This window comes from Tricharina praecox (assembly GCF_024521635.1).
Source record: "Tricharina praecox strain CBS 144465 chromosome Unknown BZA05scaffold_23, whole genome shotgun sequence".
Classification (NCBI taxonomy): Eukaryota; Fungi; Ascomycota; class Pezizomycetes; order Pezizales; family Pyronemataceae; genus Tricharina; species Tricharina praecox.
In genome coordinates, this window is record NW_026250425.1 from 507,186 (window position 1) to 530,696 (window position 23,511).

At 55.9% G+C, this 23,511-nt stretch overlaps 6 protein-coding genes across 6 annotated transcripts; 3 read left to right on the top strand and 3 right to left on the bottom strand.

Moving 5' to 3' along the window:
- Positions 1-628: 628 nt before the first annotated feature.
- BZA05DRAFT_426802 (beta-lactamase superfamily domain-containing protein) lies at positions 629-2,112 on the top strand (the record flags this gene model as incomplete). The annotated part of the gene is made up of 4 exons (XM_051486029.1): positions 629-1,406; positions 1,482-1,599; positions 1,684-1,808; positions 2,087-2,112. The coding sequence occupies 4 exons, from the start codon at positions 629-631 to the stop codon at positions 2,110-2,112; spliced, it is 1,047 nt and encodes a 348-aa protein (XP_051336985.1).
- A 340-nt stretch (positions 2,113-2,452) lies between these two features.
- BZA05DRAFT_135804 (Man1-Src1p-C-terminal domain-containing protein) lies at positions 2,453-5,105 on the bottom strand. Its single transcript, XM_051478849.1, has 6 exons — positions 4,273-5,105; positions 3,764-4,217; positions 3,358-3,707; positions 3,167-3,258; positions 2,973-3,085; positions 2,453-2,911 (listed from the first exon to the last, which is right to left on the bottom strand). The coding sequence occupies exons 1-6, from the start codon at positions 4,849-4,851 to the stop codon at positions 2,496-2,498; spliced, it is 2,004 nt and encodes a 667-aa protein (XP_051336986.1). The 5' UTR covers positions 4,852-5,105; the 3' UTR covers positions 2,453-2,495.
- A 5,510-nt stretch (positions 5,106-10,615) lies between these two features.
- Positions 10,616-11,521, bottom strand: BZA05DRAFT_135892 (uncharacterized protein). The gene is made up of 2 exons (XM_051478850.1): positions 10,684-11,521; position 10,616 (listed from the first exon to the last, which is right to left on the bottom strand). Exon 1 carries the CDS (start codon positions 11,433-11,435, stop codon positions 10,827-10,829), a length of 609 nt encoding a protein of 202 aa, XP_051336987.1. The 5' UTR covers positions 11,436-11,521; the 3' UTR covers position 10,616; positions 10,684-10,826.
- Positions 11,522-15,134: 3,613 nt separating this feature from the next.
- Positions 15,135-17,210, top strand: BZA05DRAFT_135914 (pyridoxal phosphate-dependent transferase). Its single transcript, XM_051478851.1, has 3 exons — positions 15,135-15,317; positions 15,383-16,424; positions 16,498-17,210. Exons 2-3 carry the CDS (start codon positions 15,399-15,401, stop codon positions 17,056-17,058), a joined length of 1,587 nt encoding a protein of 528 aa, XP_051336988.1. The 5' UTR covers positions 15,135-15,317; positions 15,383-15,398; the 3' UTR covers positions 17,059-17,210.
- A 1-nt stretch (position 17,211) lies between these two features.
- On the top strand, positions 17,212-18,083 carry BZA05DRAFT_135915 (uncharacterized protein). Its single transcript, XM_051478852.1, has one exon. It carries the CDS (start codon positions 17,461-17,463, stop codon positions 17,959-17,961), a length of 501 nt encoding a protein of 166 aa, XP_051336989.1. The 5' UTR covers positions 17,212-17,460; the 3' UTR covers positions 17,962-18,083.
- Positions 18,084-19,859: 1,776 nt separating this feature from the next.
- Positions 19,860-22,880, bottom strand: BZA05DRAFT_447418 (uncharacterized protein; the record flags this gene model as incomplete). The annotated part of the gene is made up of 1 exon (XM_051487156.1): positions 19,860-22,880. The coding sequence occupies one exon, from the start codon at positions 22,878-22,880 to the stop codon at positions 19,860-19,862; it is 3,021 nt and encodes a 1,006-aa protein (XP_051336990.1).
- Positions 22,881-23,511: the final 631 nt, after the last annotated feature.

Consider the following 23,511-nt stretch of genomic DNA (forward strand, 5'->3'; position numbering starts at 1 on the left):
CAGCCAACCATCCACGGAGTCATGGAGTCATCAATCGAAGCCAGAAATTCATCCACCTCCACATCCGCCAATTCCCTGTCTTCGCTGTATTTTGGTACCAAAGTCCCCGTCGGGATCTACAACAGGGATGCTGGGCCGGTACCGATGTCTGGCGGAAATCTCCCCTGGAACAACTCACAACTTGCAAGCCTATGGGGAGAAAGGGAAACATGGGGGATTTGTTTATTGCAATCAAAGTGCATGTGTACCCTGCCCAATGCTCATGGCTCGGTGGTAATTCGGGTCAGTATACTTGGGTATTCGGCCTTGACATCTGAAGATTTGCCCTTGGTATACGGTGGTACCGGTATATGTAGGAGATTGCCATGGTGTGTGCTGGGGGCATATATTGAAGCTGATGCTCTGAAGCTCTAAACGGAATTCATTTCTATGTACTTACGCTAATGGATAATCGAGGACTAATAGTTTATCCCCAAGTGCAACGGTTGCTAACTTCGTCAGGTTTTAGTCCCACCGATGGATGAGCCCAAACTGTCGTCATAATTGCGTATACAGCATCACCAAATCTCAATATCAACAGCCGTTTCGGGCCCCCGAAACCTGAAACACTCCAAACATCTGGCCCGCCATGTCGACTCCCAAATTCCGCCTCGCCCTAGATCCCAACTCACGGGTGCCCCCTCTGCGCAATCTCTCACACCACGCTCCATCGACGCTCCCACCTCCCAAGAGCTTACAATCCGCCACTCCGTCCTCGCACAACACCGCCACCCTCACCTTCATCGGCACCGCCACGACAATCCTAGAATGGAGCGGTCTCCGTGTGCTCACCGATCCAAACTTCCTTCACGCGGGGGACCACGTGCACTTGGGTCCGGGTGTGACCGCGACGCGAGTGACCGATCCTGCGGTCCCTCTCGACAAGCTGCCGCCGGTAGACGTGATCCTCCTCTCGCACTACCACGAAGACCACTTCGACCGCAAGGTTGAGGAGGAGCTGCATAGGGATATACCCATCGTCACTACGCCGCATGCCCACGCGCATCTCGCGCATAAGCCTGATGCCGAGAGCTTTACGGCAGTGTATCCGCTGGATCCCTTCGAGTGCGGCGTTATTCCGATCCTCGGCGGGGCGGGTAGTAATAAACCGGCTATCAGGGTCACCGCCATGCCAGGGAAACATGTGCCGCCCGGCCCGGCACATATCCTCGACAAGGTCAATGACCTGCTGGGCGCCGTGCCGCCAACGAACGGGTGGATGCTGGAGCTGGGACACGAGTACGATGCCGCGTGGAGCTGTGACTATCGCATCTATATCTCCGGTGATACGCTGCTGGTCGACGAGCTCAGGGAGATACCGGAGCGGTATAAAGACCAGCGTATCGATCTGATGCTCGTGCACTTGGGTACGCCCCTCCCCTCCCTCCATCCCGCCCCCACTCCCCGCCCCCCGCTGACCGTATGTGCGTGTGTACGTATAGGCGGCACCACAATCCCCGGCCCCAACCTCCCACTGCTAATGGTGACCATGGACGCCGCACAGGGAATAGAGCTGATGCGGCTGATCCACCCTGAGATCACGATTCCAATCCACTACGAGTGCGTCTCTCCCCCTCACGTCCCTCCCTCTGTTCCTCCCCTCCCCCTCTGCCCCCCCTCCAGCCCGCACTAACCAAAAAACAGCGACTACGACGTCTTCCTCTCGCCACTGTCGGACTTTAAGGCCGCCGTCACCGCCGCCGGCCTCGACGAGAAGGTCGTGTACCTGGACCGCGGGGATGCGTTCGGTTTCGAGGTGAAAGTCGGCGGTGGCAGCGGCGGGAGCGGGGGCGGCGACGACGGGTATCCCCCCTACCTGCCTGACGCGGCCGGCGTAGGGCTGAGTGCGTGAGTGGGTGCTGGCTATGACGTGAGACGTGAGATGTGAGATGGCAGCGGCACGGAGTTTTCTCCCGGCGCGGGGTGGGGGGGGGGAAAGGTATAAGTACTCTACATTATGTACGTAAATAGTAATCCAGATATCTACACGGCTGTACTGTACTATGCTGTGCTGTCGAGTGCATATCATACTATGGTCCGTTTGTAGATGCCTTACCGGGCAAACGTAAGTAAGGCATCCATCGATGGGGAAGGCGCTGTCACTTCGTTATATTGGACGTGGGGGTTGGATAAGACGCACAGTGGATCACTCGGCTGGTTCGAATTGGCTGGCAGCCGAGCAGCAAAAAAATCACCGGGTTCATCAAGCATTCACCACCTCGGAACTCATCTTTTCATTCAACAACTCTCTGAGCATACATACAGGGGACAACCACCATCGTTTCTTAGCGTACAACACAATCTCAACAACCATCTAACGCGTGCTAGTTCGAAATGCATTAAAGCAAGCAAGCAAGAAAGAAAAGCATAAAGTCTCAATATTGGTAACAGCAGTATGTAATACACACAACAAAGAAGAAGGAAAAAAAGCATCATCGACCAACAACAAATACACATCAGACCACGGGCCTAGAACCACGGCGCCACTCGGTCTCCAGGGCGACAGCGGAGGAGGTAGCATCATCACCAAAAACATTTTTACCTTCGACGAACTGACCGCCGATCCACGTCCACACCCTCATGATCTCACCCTGGACCTCCCTCTCCCCCGCACGAACGTTGCTATTCTGTTCGACGACCCGCTCCACGCCGCTCCACAAGTGCTTGCGAGCATGCGGATTGAACTCGTGCTGCAGTACTTGGTCTCGGAGGTGTGCAACCGCGATGTAGGGGTAGTCCGGATGCTGGATGGCGTTGACTGCGAGCTGGGATAGTGCGATGTGAACCAACTTGGTGACCTTGGTGTTGTACACTTTCCTGGAGGCCATTTTCTGCCGAAGCGCAACGCCCGTAATGAGGAGAACAATTACTCCTGCCACACAGTATCAATGTCAGCGAGCGCTCCTCCTAGATAGGCAAGACTTCGGACGCACCAATAATTTCGACTCGATGTCGGGCCACGGATCCTGCGATGAAGAGCCGGGCCGCACAGCCGAACGGGAGAGCTGCAATTGACGTGGATTTGAGTTTGGTGGTGCCGCTGTCTCTGTGGGGCCAGCAGTCGTCGTAGACCTACAGTCAGATAAGAGCGTTCGTCTTCACGAAAATGGGGCAGATTTGGACCTACGTGTCGGTTTCGACGATCACCTCCTCGCGGTTCGACACGTCTTCTAGAGCATGTCTCCAGAGCTCCGAGAATTCTCGATCTGACAGAGACGTCTATATCCACAGACCACCGGTTAGCACTCGCTGATAATGTGTGACCGGTATCGCGAAGTTTGGGGGAGGAATCGGGCAATAACACAGCAAGGGACTGACGGCTTTGCGGTTGTATAAAACTTGCCTCAGCTCCCCCTCCGAGACACCTTCCAGTTCGATTCCTCCGCTCAGGAACTTTTCCTTGCAGCGTTGCTCGGCTCCACTCCTGCGGAGGACATCAAGAGCAGCATCCGACATGATCATCACTCGGCGTTCCTTCTCGGAGTCAGGCACACAGGCTGGCGGGATCGGCCAGAGACCGCCCAGAGCAAGATAGCTGTTGGCCTTGATGTAGTCGTCCACGCAGTCCAGCTCCATGCCTGGGTAACACCGTGCATGGGGCGGGCACGGCTCGCAAGCCGGGCGAATCAACTCGACAAAAGCGTTACTGGGCTGTTGTTTACGCATATCTGCTTCCGTCAGTATCAGCAGCTGCCCGGCCACAACGACGAAGCGGTATACATACCCAGACCGCCAACCCCGCAGTATCCGACCTCCAGCTTTTCCGCTCTCCACCAAACGGCATAGGCGAGCATGGCAAACGACACGATTGCCAACACCACACTGCCACTGGTGCCGGACCCCTGTGAGCGTTGCCTTCTCCTCCTGGCAAGCTGCAGCTCGGGCTCCTGCGCCAGCTCCATAGCTTCCTGAGGAACAAACTCTTCGCCGGGCTCCATGCTGTCCATCATTGGGGGGCTTTCGAAGCGTTCCTGTTTGACGACCGCGCCACCGTTGGTGGACTGGCGCGGACGAGAGGATTGCCGTCTCTTTCTCAGTGCATCCGTCACCACCCGAGCCTCGATGGGATGGTCGAACTGCTCGTACACCTGGATATCTGCAGCAGGAACACCATCAGTTCTCCTCCTGAGCGAAGTAAAGGGTTTCTTGGTGCAGATGGACTGCGTGTCGAGAGTGGTCTAGATAGCCGTCAACACAACCGCTTCACTTTTGGCGGGGTAGGAAAACACCAACCCTGCGTCTCTCAGGATCGGGACTCTTAGCCGGCGACGGCGTTCCCTTCTGGAACGGATTATGGGAGGAGAACGGTGTATCGGGATCTTCCGCCGCGATCTGTCTCCCGGGCGTGACCACATCATCGACCGGGAACCTCGCGATACTCTTCCTCGTCTTCCTGACCGTCGACGGCGGCGGGGGCATATCAATCTCGTCCTGAACATCGTTATCGACCCGTTTCCTCGAGGGAGTCCTAGTGCTCCTCCTGGCGCCAGCGTTGGCCTCCTCCTCCTCATTCGCATCCTCCGTCGCGCCCCTCGTCGTCCTGCGGACCCTCCTTGGCGTGGCGCCGATCTCGTTCTTTTCCGGCGTGAAGCCAGCATTGATCATGCCCTCGTCGCTCGCGCTGACTCTCGCGCGCGAGGCGCGCAGCTTCGTTGCCTTAGTCGCCACGTTGGCGTTGAATAGGTCCACGAGAATCGACTTCTTCGCCGACGATGGGTAGTCCACGTCGTGCTTCAGCAGGATCCCACGAAGCTCGGCCACTTTCAGACTGTTCGGGTCGAACCCGTTCTCGAGGTACGCTTCGTTCTCCATGTTGCGTGTGAGCGACCCGCGATAGGTGGGCCGCTAGGTGATGTGATGTGAGGTGAATGCGACGGAACGGGCAGGCGCGCGCGGGGGCTGCTTGTGAGCGATGAGGTGTAAAGTAAAGTAAAGCGACGTATGTCGGGTGTGTATATAGTAGTGGTAGTAGTTTGTAGCAGGTGTCAGAGTGCGTAGGCAGGCAAGTAGTGGCGATCAAGATCAAGATCCCAGTAACTAACGCGCAAGATCCAGAAAGAGGCACGCGATGACAGCGATGATGATCTAGGTAGAGTAATGTGATGTGTGTGTGGGGAGAAAGGGGGTCGGGGGGTTTGTGTGCGTGCTTGCGTGCTGGTGTGTGAGTGTGTGCGGGTGTATGTGTGTGGGTGGTAGGGCGGGTGGCTGTGAGTTGGGTTGGGTCTGGTTGTCTTGAGCGTGATGTGATGGATGTCGATGATAAGAGAACAAGCAAGTAAGCAAGTAAGGGAGAGCCGCCTTCGCTGCTGCTGCTTCTGCTCCTAGATTCCAAGACTTTGTGACGTTTCAAGTTCCAAGCAAAGAAGGAAAAACGAAACACCGGAGTGGGGGGGTAGAGGGCGGGGGTGAGGTGAACTCGGCGGACTGCTCACGAGATCAGCGTGCGATCGTGTCGTGACAGCGGACTGAACCCCCCACCTCGTGCCAAGACAGTGCCCGTGATTAGCACGAAGAATCACTCACTGGCTTGGCCGTGAGAGACATATATCACTCGGTATCCCCTGCTCAGTGCCTCCAGCAGCGGACGTTTTGAAGATATTAACCCAATTCTATTCCTGTGATACTTGATATTGGGCTAAGAATCTGGCAGGTGATATTGACACCCCCCTCCCCCTATAAGCTTGTTCGTATTTTGACTAGAGTCCCTTCGAGTTCCACTGCAATCTACGAGCTGACGAGCTGTATACTATGTACCAATTCCTTCTTCCTGGTGAGATTCCCTTGTCCGTATTCCAAGCTTAGAAAAGTAGGGGGGTTTGGGATCCCCGCTGCATAAATAAAAAATTTATGTGTGCCAGTGGCACATTCCATCCATACTCATACTCACACCATACTCCCATCTCCGTCCGAGTCCGAGTCGAGTCAACTCCTCCATGCGTGAGAACTCGGGAAAAGCACATAAAACACATATTAATCGCTCAGCGAGTCACGGCACCGGTAAGCCAGGCTCCTGGTATCCCCTTATTCCCAAGAAGCAATTCACTTTGGGGTTCACGAAACGTTTCCCGCAACTTTAATAACTTCCATCTTAATTCTTCTCCCTCATCTTCCTCTTCATCTTCTTCCCATCAGAGACACGTTGTAGTAGTAAAAACCAAGTCAAGTAAATACAGAAAAAATACCAAAAATAAATACTGGCCAGTATGTAACCAAAAACCAGCAGGGTATATCGAATCGAAGCGAAGAAACTCAACAAAACTCAAACCACACTTCCAAAACACACAAACACCTTACTCGCAGGATTATTGATCAACAACAGACAGAATGAAAAGATGTGACATCAACTTCGTCAACTTCCAGCTACCTACATACTTCAAGTACATATCTGACACTAACTACGCTGTCTACATAGCAGGCAAGATTTACAAGAACGCAGCAGCGCCGAGCACACCAGCGAAGACCATGCTCAGCAGACCGAGGCCGACGGCCTGGCGCGAGGCAGCACCGGTGTACACGGGGACCGACTCGACGGGGTAGTTGGGGGTAGTACTGTTGCTGGTCGAGTTACCAGCGTAGCCCGACGAGTACGCCGATGGGTAGGGCGAGACATCGACCGGCACACCCTTGTACGTGGTGGTGGGCTCGGGGGTGTAGGTGGTAACCTCAGGGATGTAGGTAGTAACCTCGGGCACGTAGGTGGAGGCCTCGGGCACGTAGGTGGAGGCCTCGGGCACGTAGGTGGAGGCCTCGGGCACGTAGGTGGAGGCGCCGACGGGAACACCCTTGTACGTGGTGCTGCTCTCGGGGTAGGCCTCGGCAGGGACCTTGGTGGAGGCTACGGGCACGCCCTTGTACTTGGTGCTGATGGTGAGCGTCTCGATCGGGGTGACGGTCACGGTGTTGGTGCCGGCGGGCACGTCGTAGGTGGCGATGCCGGTCGACGTGGTGGGGATGGTCAGCGTGGTGTACGAAGTCGAGGTCTTGCGGGTGCTGCCGGGGATTTTGGTCGAATCCTCAACTGCGTAGGTGGGGATGCCGGTGGTGGTCTCGTCCTCGTCAATGTAGACGGTAGTGGTCGTCTCGGGGTAGATGGTGGTGGTGGACGTGGAAACGGTCACGGTGCTGGTGATGGTCGAGGGCACATCGCATCCCTCACCAACCTCGGCAGGGCTACCAATGGAAGGAGTGGGAGTGGCGACGACGGGCACACTGGTGGTGTACGTGTGAGGGACAGTAGTCAAACCTGGAGAAACTGTTAGCATGCGGTTTTGGTAAGTTAGGAAGGAAATGGGGACTGACCTCCGGGGCAGGTAGTGACGATCATGGTCGTGATGACGGTGGTGATGTACTCCGGCTCCACAGTGGTGACCTCGGCAGGGCTGCCGGTCTTTGAGCTGATCGGAACGTAGACGAAAGTGGTGGTAACATCCTCATCCTCAGAGGGGACCTCGGTCTCGTAAGGAGTACTGGTGGGGACACCCTTGTAGGTGGTGCTGGACTCGGGGTAAGCCTCGCCAGGAACCTTGGTGGAGACCACGGGCACGCCCTTGTAGGTGGTGCTGGACTCCTCGGGGTACTCGTCCTCGGGCGACTCCTCATCGGGAGTTCCGTAGCTGGGAGTCTTGGTGGGAATCTTGGAGGACACAGGCACCGAAGGCACGCCCTTGTAGGTAGTGCTGCTCTCGGGGTAAGCCTCTCCAGGAATCTTGGTCGAGACCACGGGCACGCCCTTGTAGGTGGTGCTGGACTCAGGGTACTCCGACTCCGGCGACTCCTCATCGGGAGTCTCCTCGTCGGGAGTTCCGTAAGAGGGAGTCTTGGTGGGAATCTTGGAGGACACGGGAACGGAAGGCACGCCCTTGTAGGTAGTGCTGCTCTCGGGGTAAGCCTCTCCAGGAATCTTGGTCGAGACCACGGGGACACCCTTGTAGGTGGTGCTAGACTCAGGGTACTCCGACTCCGGCGACTCCTCATCGGGAGTTCCGTAGCTGGGAGTCTTGGTGGGGATCTTAGAGGACACGGGAGCAGAAGGCACGCCCTTGTAGGTAGTGCTGCTCTCAGGGTACGCCTGACCAGGAACCTCGGTGGAAACCACGGGCACACCCTTGTAGGTGGTGCTCGACTCGGGGTACTCGGGCTCCTCAACGGGAGACTCCTCCTCGGGAGTTCCGTAGCTGGGAGTCTTGGTGGGAACCTTGGTGGTCACGGGGACCGAAGGCACGCCCTTGTAGGTGGTGCTGGACTCCGGGTAGGCCTGGCCAGGAATCTTGGTGGAAACCACGGGCACGTCCTGGTAGGTAGTGCTGGGCTCCTCAACGGGAGACTCCTTCTCGGGAGTTCCGTAGGTAGGAGTCTTAGTGGTCGCCGGAACGGAAGGCACAGCCTTGTAGGAAGTGCTGGGCGCCTCCACCGGGGACTCCTCCTCGGGAGTTCCGTAAGTAGGAGTCTTAGTGGGCACGGCCTTGTAAGAGGTAGTGCTCGGCTTCTCGACGGGCACCTCGACTGGGGTCTCCACCTCAGGAGTTCCGTAAGTAGGAGTCTTTGTCTCGAAAGTCGGAGTAGACTCCACGGGCTTGTACGTGGTGGTGTCCTCGGGGACCTCGTACGCCGGGGTCTCTGGGGTGACCTCGGCGGGGATGGCAGTCGTGGTCACATCACCGTATCCAGCATCACCGTATCCAGCGTTGCCGTACGACCCACCGCGGGTGGCCGAGACGGCAGTGGCCATGGCGGCTGCAACAGCGACGTGAGTGAAACGCATTCTGGTAGTTTGTTTGGGGGGTGGGGTGGTGGATTTGAGAAGAGGTTTTTTGGAGGCCGAGATATCGGGTGAGGATTGATGGAGTGGTTGGGAGTGGTTGAGTTTTGAGGTGAACGGGGAGCAGGCGACACAGTCGTGAACGAAGGACAAGGACAAGGACAAGCGTTGAACGGCGGAGAAAAGAATGTGATAGTAGAAAGGCGTCTACTGGCGAAAAGAAGGACTGGCGAGGAGAGAAAGGAAGGAACGAACGGCAACGAAGTCGAGAATCCGAGTGGTTGAAGTAGTTCAGGAAGAAGGGAGGGAAATCAGGAAGTGTGGGAAATCATCGTGGTTTTCTAGTCCTCGCCATCCCTCCCTTCGCACCTTTCGGTCCCTTCGCTCCACCCTCCCCCCAGGCTGCCCGTCTTCCCGGTCTCTACTCCACCCCTCCAACTCCGCCGCAATATCGAGTAGATGCTATAGGTACCGGCAGTATAGGTACTCCGGGCTTCCAGACGCACGCAGGCACGGCCGAGCCCGCAGCAATATCCAGGGCATTGCTAGAGCACTCTTGGGTTGTCCGGGGAGGGCATGAATGAGGGACAGCTCCGGTATGTTTAGGTAGGTACTTGGTGAGTCGTTAGTGAGGTAGGCAGGTAGTTCAATTCTATTCGAAACAGGTGCACTGTAGCGTAGTGTGGTCTCCATATCCCAAAGGACTGGGAGTCGGCAGGGATGCAGCAAGCCTATCGCGAGATGTCGGCGTTTAGGAGGGAGGTGGAGGGAGGGACGGAGGCGGCGCCCCCCAAGTCTCCAAGTCTCCAAGAGTCCAACCAGCCAACCAACGCTCAGCGCTGGAAACCTTCCCTACCGAGGCGAGTCGTGCTAGGAAGTCGACTAGCTAGCGGAGGATTTGTCGACCAATCGCGCAGTCGGAGCCCCGCGGCTATACGCCAGCAAGGAGATTTGACCGCCCCCCCTCCGCCACCACCGTTGTTATCGGTTAAAATGCAACGGGGTCTGTCTCATCACGCACGCTCTGCCAAATCCCCGATTCCAAACGAGAAACTTTGGTAGGTGCTAGTTCACACGCATCAGCAGCAGTGCACCGTAGGGAGCCGGGCTGAGTGGTGGAGGAGTCTCACTCGTTCGCTCGCAGGAATCTTACTGGGCGACATAGATACCCATTCGCTCGCTCTCGCCGTCGACCTACCTCCTACACACCCTACCCACTATACAGATGATACAGATATGCGAACGCTCGTGTGCGCAGCACAGCATGCTGACATCCAATAAATCCTCCGGTGCAGTCGCGGGCAGGCAGGTACGGTAGGCACCACCTAGAGTCTGGACCAGGAGCAAGCGTGCCCAACGGCCTCACAGGGGGGCGTTTATTCTTTCTCTGGCGAAGCCTCTCTTTCTCTTCCCGGGTTCCACAAACTGCGAGTGTAGGTACCGTAGTACGGTACCTGCGCAAAGCGCCCGTATCCTGCGACGACGGACAACAACAACACTTTGAGTTGTGTAGCACCGGCGCACTATCGATGTGGGGGTGCGAGGATGCGAGGATGCACCTGCACCAGCAGCGCAGTGGTGCGAGAAAGCAATCTGTACCTGCATCGATTCAGGGTCTGTTTAGTTGATTGGGTTATTCCCGTCTGCGTCGAGTCGACTCCGAAGTTCGAACGACCTGGTGTTTGCGGACTAGTTAATTGCAACTCGGCACTGGGACTGGGACTGGGGGAAGGTTCAAGGGAGTCGGGATGTACCTACTATGGGGTTTTGCTGATGAACACGGGGCGAAACTTGCCAGACTACCTAAAGTAAGTACTTCCTAAGAGTCCCTAGATGTAAGTACCTCCTGCTTATGTACAAACCTCCCATCGATATATATTACATACCTATTTCTGCACAGGCCTTGATACACACGCCAATGATGACTAGTAGTAACTGAGTAGGTATGTACCTGGCACAGCAGAGTACCTTGAGGTCCCTCCCTCCGTCGCGAACCGGACCGATGCCGAAAGAGAGGATCGAAGCCAACTCACGGATCGTCACCCAGCAAGTCGAACCCTGAGCGGATATGTGGAGTACCGTAGTCAACTAGCGAGCTGGAGTCTAGACAGTGGAGAGCGACTGGCTGGCTTTCTTTCTCTTCAGTCGCACGCTCTAACTGGAGAGCGACTGGCTGACTGGCTGTCTTTCTCTTCGGTCGCACGCACCCGGGCGTAGTTATGCACACACTCTGGCTGGAGAGCGAATGACTGGCTGGCTGTTCATTTTTCTTTCTTTTCGGTCGTACCCGGACGTGACCGAATAGTGAAAAGACCGGCGGCAGTCCCGACTCCAGACTCCAGACTTCAGACTCCAGCACTCCAGCACTCCAGCACTCATGACCAAAGTCCAAACCACGTGCTGGATGGCGCGATACCCAGTTATAGGTAGCATGACAGGTACATACGGGAGGCTTCGTATAGAGTATCATATCTGTGTACTCTATGTCCCGTATCAACCATCGCACGCCTTCCAAGGCAACTTCAGTCTTCTCGAGCTGGGACCGGGGAAGTTTCAACTTCCATGGATCCCTAGGTATGTTGCTGGGAAATTGCAAAGGCCGTGAAGACCAATCCCAGCACCTATAGTCCTTGTGCATAGTATGTGCTATAGGTAGGCGGGCTTCCGATCGTATGCTTGCTTTTCGGCGGCTACCTATGCTGTTTGAACTTTGCCCTCTCTCCCCCACCCCCTCCCCTACCCACCCCCACACCCCGCCAGACGCGATGACGGCAGCGGCGTCTTTCTTGCCTTCCTTCATCCGTGGAGATTTAAGATTCTCGGGGTATAAAAGATGACTGTATCGTTCCCGTGTGCACCGCATTCCTTCGGGCGTGGTTTGAGAATCTACCCAGGCCTGCCTGGCGGAATAGGTACTTATGTAACTAGGTACCTACCTGCTTACCAAAGGCATGTGTGGTTTGGTCTGGTTGCGTCTCACTCGCACATCTCCCCGTGTGGCTTTGTTTGAAGATGAGGCAACTCCCTAGTTTGCGACGCATAATTTTGCCGTCGCTGTCGCGTGCGACCGCCACTGTCACCACCACCACGACGCAGCAGCGCGACGGAGAATCCGAAACTCGCATTACGGAGTCCAGTCAGCTGACCGACACGTCGCTGTGCGGTTCCGTGCCGTGCTCACTCGGTCCTCCCTCGGGCGGGACATGATTCGTCAAGGCATCCGAAACTTCAAACCCCATTGTTACCGTACCACGGTCCACGCGGGTTTCCGAACGACACGATTTCGTATCACGGCAACCCGTCGCACACCAGGTATCGTAGCGACGATGCAGCTGGCGCTGGCTGGAAGCCACGCAAGCAAGCACTGCGTGCTCTGCACCCGATGCCGTGCGAGTTGGGCACGGAAGGAACGATCTGGCGGTCAACCAGCGCTGCGGCGTGGATGGAATCAAGATTCAACACGACGGGTGGTGCGCTGTCTCGACGACGATTTGTCCAACGCCATGCAAGCAACGGACATATATACCGCCAACTATTCGAAGCGGTATCCCGCCCATGATCTATCACCCTCAGTGCCCACTCGTTCTAACTTCCGCACCTTCGATCGGATACATACGAGTCGGCAAGTGCGTTTCCGGGGCCTCTAGCCCGTACGTAGTGAACCTCTCGATGCACGCGAGGCTCAAGCGCCAACCCCAGCCGGGCTTTCCGGTGGGGAGTTTGCAAACACCACTGCTCGAGAGTCGAAAGTCGAAAGTCGAGCCAGCCGCACGACGCAAATCCGGCATTCCAAGTGCACTTCACTCTGGGTGCTTGTGATGGTTGGCGGTTGTTTGTTGGTTGGTTGGCGGTTGCATAAAAAGCGAAATTGAAAGTGCGATGTGACACAGCAGGAAGGAACCAATTCTGCCCTTTGACAGCACAGCATGACTCGACTCTCCCAGTTCACACGCCATAGCCGATCGGTTGGCAGTCTGGCTGTTCGTTTGCTCGCTCAAGTCTCGCGCGAGGTCCGACGGCGAGACCGCACTGACTCAACTATCGTGCGCGGTCCTCCATAACTACTCTAGACGTAGAAAGAGCGAGCGATTGACACAAGTAAGATTGGAAGCTTACCGGAACCCTTGCCGGTTCAACCGGGAGAAGACTGTTCCGTGATGAACCGAACGCCACAGTGTGGCTGTTCCGAGTGATGTATTGTGCCGCATGCTTGGATGCCGCCGGCCCGGTGAGAAGCTCGGTGTGTGCGAGTAGGCTGAATCGTTTGCGACGAGGATTCTTGTGGAAACTAATCATTCGCTCGAGGCTTGACTATCAATCTACAATTTGAGGTCAGCACCAGTGGTCTCTCGACTCAATACACACATATGAGTGTGAGCACTCTTCTTGGACTTGGAATGCCAACGATCTTCCTGTAGTGGCGCAATAGTTCATATCTAGTTCGTCCGCATCGGCATTCCGTTCTTGCAAAGTGCAAATTCGGCGATTGCACCGTGCACTGCACGCCACTCGTCGACTTTCAACCTGATGGCGCAATAGTAGTTCGTCCGGATCGGCTCTCCGTATGTAGGTGCAACTTGCGAATGGGGCGATTGCACCGTACACGCCAATCGTCGACTTTCAACCTGACTGTGTCGAATCTTCAGGTTACCTATCAGGCTATCATGGCGACTTCACCGTAGCAGGCAAGGTTAACTTGGCATGAGTAAACTTACATAGGTAGCATTGTAGTATAGATCAGGTCTTTCACATGCTAGAGCCTGTCTGGGGAACACGGAAACACTGCCGAAACCGACGTCGTGAATCGAGGGCATAAGGTTGAAGAATCCGCTTCGTCTCGGGCCTGGAGCTGGCTTGCCGGGGGTTTCGTTTTCCAAGAAACCGTTGTGGCGGAGCGATGGAGAAACTGTCGGTGAAGAGAAGGAAGTGGAGGAGGAAGTGAAGGAGGACCCCTGTCGGCGGGACGAAGCGAATACGGTTAGTAGTAGTGGGCATAAACGTTCGCGGGCATGGCGGGGTTGACTGCTGAGCGAGGACGGGGACTTGAGCTGGCACCCGCGGGGTTTCTTCTTTGTCTTCTGCTTTCTCGATCATCATCTACAGAATAGACGATCAACCACTATTTCCTCTTTCTTCTTGTCTGTTCTCCTTCACTGGACCGGCCGCTTCCCGGCCTGGAGAGGCATTGGCGACAGAGCCCTCACAAAACCTTGGTAAGTGATGGGAGACTAATGTATGTACACGCACGAAAGTGCTAATCCGAAGCTTCGAGGCAAAGCCACAGTCAGAACTGGCGGCATTAACCGCTCGCCCGCAAACAGAGTTGACGATCACATACTTCCTATCGGACAATCGACCGGCATTGAATACCTCGGTGAATCGAAGTACTAAATTTGGATGTGCTGCATCAACACGCCGGCATAGAGCTCACAGGTACTTGTTTCCACGACCTCGAAGAGCACCGCAGCACCTTCATCGCGATCCGACAGCACGACAGCTCAAGCCTCTGCCTCTATGCATAAGCCGCTGTGCTTCCCCCGCGGAGGCTCGCGCCTGCCCTGCTGCCTATCTATACATCCCGTCCCCCGCCAATCGCGATGCTGGGTTGTTGATGCATGAAGTCGAACGCATGAATTTGGCCGTCTACGTACCAAGTACCACGTACCGAGTACGTCACGGTTCAGACGGCTACGTGAGACATGCGCAGAAGGGCTGACTGAGGAAGAAGGTGGCAGTACATAACATACATACCTACATCTTACACACGGTGCAATTAAATCAACAGACACTTTTGTACGTGGATTCCAACATCAGCTCGCGATCAGCCCTTTTCCCCAACTTTCGACGAAGCCACCACTCAGAACGTACTTAGCGCAGGAAGTACCTAGGTTTTTTTTACTCGTATCTATGGCGACAGCTTTCGTTTGGTCTGTGGCTAATGCAAGGTCAGACGTCCTGCCGGAAAACAAGCGCCCGTCCGGCTGATATAAGTATGCACGAGTGATAAACCGTGAGATAGCCGTGTTCGAACCGCCCAACGGAACAACACGAGAACGCCCCTTCCCATGGGCGACAAAAGGACCTGTGATGGTTCACAGGAGCCGACTGCAATGAGTTGTTTCGGGGTGGATGTGACATCCGTTCGTCTCCCCGCACCAATCACCAATCACCACCAATGACCTCACCACACTCAGATGGTTATTCTACATAACTTCAAGGCAGGATCCATTTCTACAGCGTCTCCGAGTGGGCGTGGAACTGTAACGGTTGTCCCTTGGCGTGCGCACGATCGGATTGCTCCCTTGGGTCGTGGTGCATGTCAATAATTCACTTAGCTAGTGGGCCGCATGCTGGAAGAGGGCGGCAAGCACCTATTTATTTGCACGTCACGAGCATGGATAAAGGGAAAGAGTCAAAGAACAGCCACTAACTACTACTGAGAGCATGTACGGGGATTATCTGCCCCCAATTCACCGAACAATAGATGGCCGCGTCGTCTTCCTCTGGTTCAAATATCAAGGCTGGCCCTCCCTTCTCTTCTCTTCTTTTTTTCCTTTTGATTTCCCGAATCTCACTGAATTAAAGGTTAATATCCAAAAAAATGCCTGCGATCGCCCCGACCGCATACGAGTTTCGCTCCATGATCTCACAGCTGGAACGAGTCCTGCTGGAAGTTTACCTCCCATCGACGCACTCGTGCCGCGAACCCATCCTCCCAAGCTCCAAAGAGCTCGAGCTCGGCACGAGTCGGCTTCTAAACGACCTCCCTCAGGATGGCGTCGGGTTGACAGGAGTGACTCACCACCTCGCCTCGTCCCTGCTGCCGGCCTTCAACGACTCCTCCATCTCTCCGCACTACTATGGCTTCGTCACGGGCGGATCGACGCCGGCAGCGCTCCTCGGCGATTTCCTGGCCACCATCGTCGACCAGAACGTGCAGGTGCACCTTCCGCAGGAAACACTGGCCACAACCCTCGAGAACCGAGCCCTCGAGATGCTCCTGGACCTGTTCCGGCTGTCTCGGACCACATGGCAGGGGCGCGCATTCACCACCGGCTGCACGGCGGCGAACATCCTGGGGCTGATGTGCGGGCGGGAGGCGCTGCTGCGCGACAAACTGGTCTTTGCCGGCTTCGGCTTCAGCGACGCTTCGATCGCGGACATGGGGATCCTCGAGGCGTGTCTGCAAGCGCGAGTGATGGGGATCCAGGTGCTCTCGGCGGCAGCGCACTCTTCCGTCGCCAAAGCTGCGGCCGTGGTCGGGATCGGCCGCAACCAGGTCAAGGACATAGGGCTCGCCGCCACGCCGTGGGAATTCGACATGGTCCTGCTGGGAGAGGCGCTCGCCGACGGCGCAAGGAAGGGCGTCGTCTCCATCCTCGTCGTCGGCTACGGCGAGGTCAACACTGGCCGCTTCGTGTCGAACCTGCGCGCCATCCGCACTCTGGTCAATCGCTATGGGTCCGCGTGGATCCACGTTGATGCCGCGTTCGGCATCTTTGCCCGTGTGTTCTCGCCGGACGCGCGGAGGGACAGCGCCAACGGCATGTCCGACGTCGCACTGTGGGCTGCGGACATCGAGTACGCGGACTCGATCGCGGGGGATGGCCACAAACTGCTCAACGTTGTAGGTCCCCCTCCTGCTCCCGATTTTCCATTTTTCCGTGATGCACGAACCATCACTCTAACCCGCCCACCAGCCATACGACTGCGGCTTCTTCTACACACGGACGTCGGAGATCCTTCAGCAGAACCTCCGCAACGCAGCGCCATACCTCGCCGCGCCGCCCATCACCAACGGCAGCGGCCCCTTGGTGCCAAGCCCACTCAACACACACCTTGAGAACTCGCGGCGCTTCCGTGCGCTGCCGGTGTACTCCACACTGGTAGCGTACGGGGCGCGCGGGTACCGCGAGCTCGTGAAGCGGCTGGTTCTGCACGCGCGCGAGATCGCGCGCGTGGTGTACCGGCACCCTGCGTTCGAGCTGCTGCCGCGCGAGGCTGGCGTTGTCACCGAGGAGCAGGCTGTCAATAGAGTGTTTATGGTCGTGCTGTTTAGAGCTAAGGACGAGTGGCAGAATCAACTGCTCAAGGAGCGAATCAACGATACTGGCCGCATGTATGTCAGCCCCACGGTGTGGGATGGCAAGCCCGCCGTGCGCTGCGCCGTCGGGAATTGGAGGGTTAGTCCTGAGAAGAATGGCCCGGCCGGATGGGGCGTCGTTGAGGAGGTGCTGCAATCTGTTGGGGGGATGTTGTAGTGGAGGGGAAATGTGGGAGATGTTGTAGATGGCAGGGAGCCGTTTGTAGTTACCTCATGGGAGCCGTCTGAAGGACGGATACATGCTACTCTAGTAAATAAATTGGTGGGGGTAGCAGTCATACAAGCTGTCGGGAGTGTTGTAGAACCTGTACGGCGGGCAGGACTACACATGGCACCGGCGTACTAAGGCGATGCAGAATGATATAGTGGTCCATTGGTGTGTTCTCTTCCGCACGAACAAATTGGACATGCCCTTTCCATCCAACGAGTGACAGAAGTCAAATCCAACTATCATAGGCACAAACTTGCACCGACAAAAACAGAACCAGAACCAGAAAACAGGACCAGAAAACTGAAGTAGAAGCAGAGAAACCCCCTCTCACGAGTCACAATCGCCAACATGTACATACTTCATGCATATGTACATAACTACAGGAGCCCTTTCATCCCCCCAAACCCCGCAGCCCAAAATCCCACAGCACCAAAACCCCCGCAATACCAAAAAACCCCGCAGTATGCATACCAAACCCCAAAACCCAAAATCCTCACAAACGCCTACCCACCCCACCTGGGTCCACCCCTCCCACTCTCCAGAAAGTCATTAATATTCCTAATCCTCTCCACCTCCAACTCCCTTTCCCTCTCAGCCCTAACCTGCCTCTTCGCCATCCTCGTCTTTCTCGGGTGGACGACTGCGCGCGCGAGCTCGCGCATCAGCACTCGCTTGCTCTTTCGTCTTGGTGGCTGCGTGAATGTGGACTGTGTAGATGTGGACTGTGTGGACTGCGTGCATTGGGAAGGTGGCAGAAGTAGGCTTTCGCTGTCGGAGATGGATGAGTCCGCGAATGGATCTGAGGCGGCGTTGTTGCGGTTGTTGTTGCGGCTGGTGAAGGAGGGGTAGCGTTTTGAAAACATCGTGGATGGGGAGGTGGGGTGATGTGAGGGGGATGTGAGATTGTACGGTATGATGATAGGGGCGTAACTATGTTCTGTGCCAAGGTCCTACGTATGATATAACGTATGTAGGGCTGAACTGAAGGTTTCGTTTGGTTTCGTTTAGTTCCCGTTCCGTTTAGTTCCCGTTCCCGCTTCGGTCGCAGGCAGGGACGCTGTTTCGAGTAGACGCGTGCGTATGTAGATCAAAATGCTATCGACAGCGTCCGTCAGGATCTATCAGGATCTTTCAGGATCTTTGCTCAAGTTCCTGTCGAGATGGAAGGGCGAAGCATCCAGGCGGGTTGGAGGTCGAAGGAGAATCAGCAGGAAGGTGGGGGAAAGCAAGCAAGAAAGCAACCCAAAAAAACCCTGGGAGGGCGGGCGCGGACATGGGCTTAAGTATCAATCCATGGATGCGTGGCAGCGTGGATGCGTGGATGCCAGGTTTGCTCCCCTCCCTCCTCCCTCCTCTCTCTTCTCTTCTCTTCCTCCCTTCGCTTCTTCCTTTTTCCTTTTTCCTCCGTTGATGTACTCTCGAAGTAGCGGTACCCGACCGAAAGGTTCCAGTCTTCCAGCTTAATCCAGCGCGTGATTGGACGTACCGCTGTCAGGATGTCCGGCTAATGATTGCCCCCTGATGGCACCCCCCAATGGACGTGGGTATCGATAGGAAAATCGGCACGCTTCGTGCATCGACAGATTATAGTAGAGTACTAGTAGTGAGATGTGTACCCTCAACGGGTACTCTACATACGAACAACTGATGAACTCGTTCGATTGACTACCTATAAAAAATCAAAGCAACAAGAAAGAAAAGTAGGCCTGTAAACTCCAGACCTATCAACCTCAATAAAATCTCTGCAGTGTTGATAATAATGTCTGCTGTGGTGGATAATGTCTGATGGGCTGAACAAGAGCCCGACCGACCGACTACCTGGACGAACGAAAAGCAGCACCAGCGGACATTACAACGTTGAACGACCGCATCGGGTCTACCCGCCCATATCTCACTGGCTACCTACCTCCTACCTGGCCAGGTATCATATCGTACATAAATCTTATGTATCATACTTCAACTGCCACTGCCCACCGCCTACATATCGAAATTTGACTTCACAGACCAACACGCTGTCAAGCCGTCAAGCTGACCCGCTGCCAGGCAATCCGTCCGGCTAATTATTTGCATGATTGGCCCCCAATGATTATGGGCGAGGGTATATACGGTATCGATTGGAGAATCGTCATGCGAGGTCGTTGACGAATTAGAGTATCTACCTGGCTACCTGGCTGGGTATCATTCCGTAAATACTCCAACTGACCAACACCCAACTGCTAGACAACCGGACACTCGGTGTGGTATGGGGAACCTTCATGTAACCCCGCTTGCGCTGGCGAATACCGACCGGTACGGACCGTCCCAAGGGCCAAACATGCTGCGCCCACGTACCCTGCACCGCAGCGTCATCCGTTTCGCGACAGAAAACAGGGCTCCCTCGTCCCACATCGGCAACTTCCGCACAGCCAGGTGTTTGAGATCGGGGGTTGTCACGTTGCCTGCTGCGGCTGGTGTGACCAGGTGAAACGACAAGCACGAATCATGCCGTAGTGATAGAGTACAATTTTTTAAGCATTGTGTTGGTGAAGTATATACCCAGAGTGCCTACCTACCCATCAGGATGAGGCCGCTCGGCGGCATGATATGAAAAACGGCCGTATAAAAAATCCAGACGAAAGACCAGACCATAAACCGGAGTAAAATCCCCCAGAACGCCCAAACTCAAGATCCGAACGCAGCTCCCCCCCCCACAAAAACATACAATCGCAAACTGGTGAAAAAGCCCGGCAAACCATCACCAACACTACCTAATCTGCCGCAGATCCCGCGCACTCCTTCAGCTTCTTCAGCACGCCATCCCTCTCCCTGCGCAGCTCCGCACTGATCGTGCGCGTCCTCTCAAACACCTCCGTGAACGCCGACTTCTTATTCGTGCTCGCCGGACTCGGACTCGCTTCGACAGCAGTAACAGTAACAGTGGCCGTAGCAGTGTCAGTAGCAGTGGCAGTAGCAACCGCAGCAGCCTCCATTTCGAAAGCTTCAGAATACTCCCCGACGTGTCCGCCCTGGAATCCGCCCTGGAATCCGCGCTGCCCACCGTGCCCATCCTGCGCACCCTGCCCATCTGTTGTGCCATGACTCGACGCCGACTTACTGCGCCTCTTGAACCTGGACCAATCACCGAGCTTCCTGCCGATCCTCGAGGTCCTCGTGGAACCCGCCGGCAGCGCTCCACTCATGAAGGCCGGCCGCGTTTTCCCCGCAACGCCGTACCGCTGCGTCTTCTCCGCTGCCCGGCGGTTTCTGAAGTCCTCCAGGGCTGCGGTCCAGCCTTCGTGCCAGACGTCGCGGAGCACTTGCTTGCCCTTGCTGTAGAGGAAGGATAGGTGGCGGCGGCCGCGGCTGGCCGTGTATGTAGACTTGGATGACGCCGCATCGGTAGGCGAGGGAGTCACGTTTGCTAGTTCGGGGAAGCTCGCTGACTCGAGGTTCGGGGAGCTTGCGGTACACTTGGTGCCCAGCACGTGCGAAAATGTGTTTCGACGTTTGGGTCGTCCCTTGCTGCTGCTGCCCACCGGGTTGGAAGACTCAAACCCATCCAGTAGACTGCCCACCGATGCTTTACCAACCGATGCTTTACTAACCGATGTTTTACTAACCGATGCTTTGCCATCCCTGGGCTCTCCGTCGGAGATCGGATTGCCCTTGCCATTGAGAACGCTGAAGACGGAACCTCTACTTGACCTGCGAGGTGTCCCAATGTTTCCCGGCACAGTGTTGTAACCATCGATTATAAGTCCTCTAGAGGGGCCGGCGGACGTGGTCGCGGTATGCGGCATAACAAGGGAGTAGTCAACATCCAACGGGCGGCTTCTCAAGCTTCCCGTAAGAAAACACCTGTTTTCCATGGTCGACGGCCGCGAGTCTGCACCCGCAACGGGCCCTATTTCTAGGCTATTCGCACGGTGGGGTTTCAAGCTTGGGCGCCTCTTCCGCAGTACATTTCTGCCAATCGATCCCGTCGGGTTCTGATTTGCCGGCATCGATGCCTGTCCAGTAGATCGCTTCGATTGCGTCCCGAAACTTGCCATGCTTCTCTTACTCTTTTGGCTGGAGTGGCGAGTAGTAGTCGGATCAATATTGAGCATTCCCGCATCGAACGCAAACTGGTCGGGAGTGTATGGTCGCTCCGACGCTTCGATCGTGTTCAGGAAACCGAAATCGTCCACCCGTTTTCGCTCTGCAGGGGTATTGGGAAAGAATGTACCCTCTATAAACTGATGTGCGGCTATAGGTGACTCTGGCACGCTTCCGGGGCCTCTTGGTGAGCTCAGAGCACCATCAGCTTGGGTGAAATGTGTATCGATGGTTAACGGACGGGTGTTCGAGATCCCCCTCGAGATGGACGACGGTTCGGAAGAGGAATTCGAGAAAGCGGTGATGTATCTCTCGGCAACCGGACTGATCCCCGTGACACTACTGTAGCTGGCCCGCCGCGTTGTATTCGGAATCGGAGGAATGGTTGGGTCTGGTAACTTGGAATAATGTGATGATGTGCGGCTGGTGAGAGGAGGACGCGCACGTCCACCGGATCCCAAGTCTATATTCGGTATCACACCGCCATGTAGTCTTCGAAAGGCTTCGGTGGAGTAGTCGGTTGAGCTGCTCTTACTCCTGTTCACCCGATACCTGGATCGATCAATCTGACCATCCACGCCCATCTGACTGGTAGCTGTAGAGGGCCGAGGATCTTTCATGGCTTCCGGGGTAGTTCTGGACATATCGTGGTGGTCAGACTGACTGGAGTGGTTCCTGTCTAGAGGATATGAGAAGTTGTGTTGTGACTTCAAGTCGCTCCTCGAACTATGGCTGGAATGAAGCGAATGCGTTCCTTGTGCCATCGGACTATTCGGAAGTGGTGGTAGTCCCTGGACGGAATGGGTGGAATACTGGCCAAGAAGCAGATCGGAAGTAGAAACGGGCGGCACAGCATATGCATTCCTGCGGGATGGGCCAGAAACCGGAGGAGACGGACCGGGCCGGGTGAGAGGTGTAGTCGGCTCCGGGTATAATGCTCGTGATTGCATCGCTGGCCGTTCCATCACGGCCGACATGCTGGATCCAGCGTGAGCGGATCGCCTATAGGAGCTTTCAGATCCTTTGGACGGCCCTGGGGCACCAAAATGTTCCGAGCTGGCCACTAACGGGTACGGATATCTCGTCCCGTGGTCGGCAGGGAAGCTATATGCACTCTGTGCGGAACGCCTTTCCGTAGCGGGGGGACTAGTAGACGGGCGTTGGGGTGTCTGTGGCCGACTGGACGGACCTGGAGAGCTCTCGCCCAGCTCAACAGGCCCTATGGAGAATTCCGACCCAACGGGATCCGATCGGAATTGCTGCACCGTGCTACCCGTCTCCGGAATCCACTGGGCCCAGTACTCCTCACCCGTAGTCAAACTGCGCCTGTCCCTTGAGCGACGTTTGCCGTGTGCACTCTGAGATGCCCCACTACTCGATCCCGATCCATGTCTTCTGTGTTCGTTCACTCGTGATGATGACGGCGTATGGCTCCTCTGTGACAGTGGGGAGCTGGTCTGAGAGCGTATGTTATGGCCAGTGACGGCAGCGGCGGTGGCGGTAGAAGGCACCAACGAGTGTTCCGACAACGAGTGGAATCCTCTCCGCTGCAGCAGCGACGGAGGCGAGACGGTCGAAGTACGGACACCCACAGTTGCGGCTAGGGAGCCCGTCGTGGACCTCGAGCTCGGCGTGGCACTCGGCGAGGCACTCTGAGAGCTGCTCTCGATGTTATGCGAGTTCTCCGACATGAATCGACTATAATCGCCCACCAGCCCGCCAAACCGTCAGCCCATGAGTTCGAGAATACGGTAAGCTGCAAAGCCACGGTCGACGTATGTGATTAGTCGTGCCTTTGCGGATCCCTTGCCAATCAATGTGAGATGTTTGAAGTTTCCGGACCGCAGCCCCCCCGTCTCGAGTGGCCTGGGCAGCAGGCACCTTGGGCGGATAAGGGTGACAGCCGGTGAGTATGTGATAGAAGATAATGACGGGCTACAATCGGGAAGAAAAGAAAAGGAATTCACTAATCACGGGTAGCTGGACGATTGGACTGGGAGTTGGAGGGGAGGGCTCTGGAAAGAATGAAATGAGTGAAATAGGTACAGCCAGAGTAGATGCGATTTAGAGTACCTAGACGAGGAATGTTTACTCTACGTTGACCTGGTAACCGGACCGGCTGGATTGTGTCCTGCCATGGGAACTACAATCGGAGCCCCTGCCTTTCCTTTTCGTCTTTCTGCGTCACTCGCGAGTCGCCGGCTCCTCTTTATATTCTGGCCTAGGTAGACTGGCTCATTCCAGGCTTGGCACCACCATAGCTATCACCATACGCCCGTCTTGTACTGAGCTTCTTTCTCTTCTCCAAGCAATCAATATCAT

Coding starts and splice junctions, on each gene's coding strand:
- BZA05DRAFT_135804 (XM_051478849.1), bottom strand. CDS start 4,851: ATGGAGAACGAAGCGTACCTCGAGAACGGGTTCGACCCGAACAGTCTG. Junction 4,218..4,272: donor CCGATCCTGAGAGACGCAGG/GTTGGTGTTTTC, acceptor ACGGCTATCTAG/ACCACTCTCGACACGCAGTC. Junction 3,708..3,763: donor CTGCGGGGTTGGCGGTCTGG/GTATGTATACCG, acceptor TGACGGAAGCAG/ATATGCGTAAACAACAGCCC.
- BZA05DRAFT_135914 (XM_051478851.1), top strand. CDS start 15,399: ATGCCTGCGATCGCCCCGACCGCATACGAGTTTCGCTCCATGATCTCA. Junction 16,425..16,497: donor GCCACAAACTGCTCAACGTT/GTAGGTCCCCCT, acceptor CCCGCCCACCAG/CCATACGACTGCGGCTTCTT.
- BZA05DRAFT_135892 (XM_051478850.1), bottom strand. CDS start 11,435: ATGCACAAGGACTATAGGTGCTGGGATTGGTCTTCACGGCCTTTGCAA.
- BZA05DRAFT_135915 (XM_051478852.1), top strand. CDS start 17,461: ATGTACATACTTCATGCATATGTACATAACTACAGGAGCCCTTTCATC.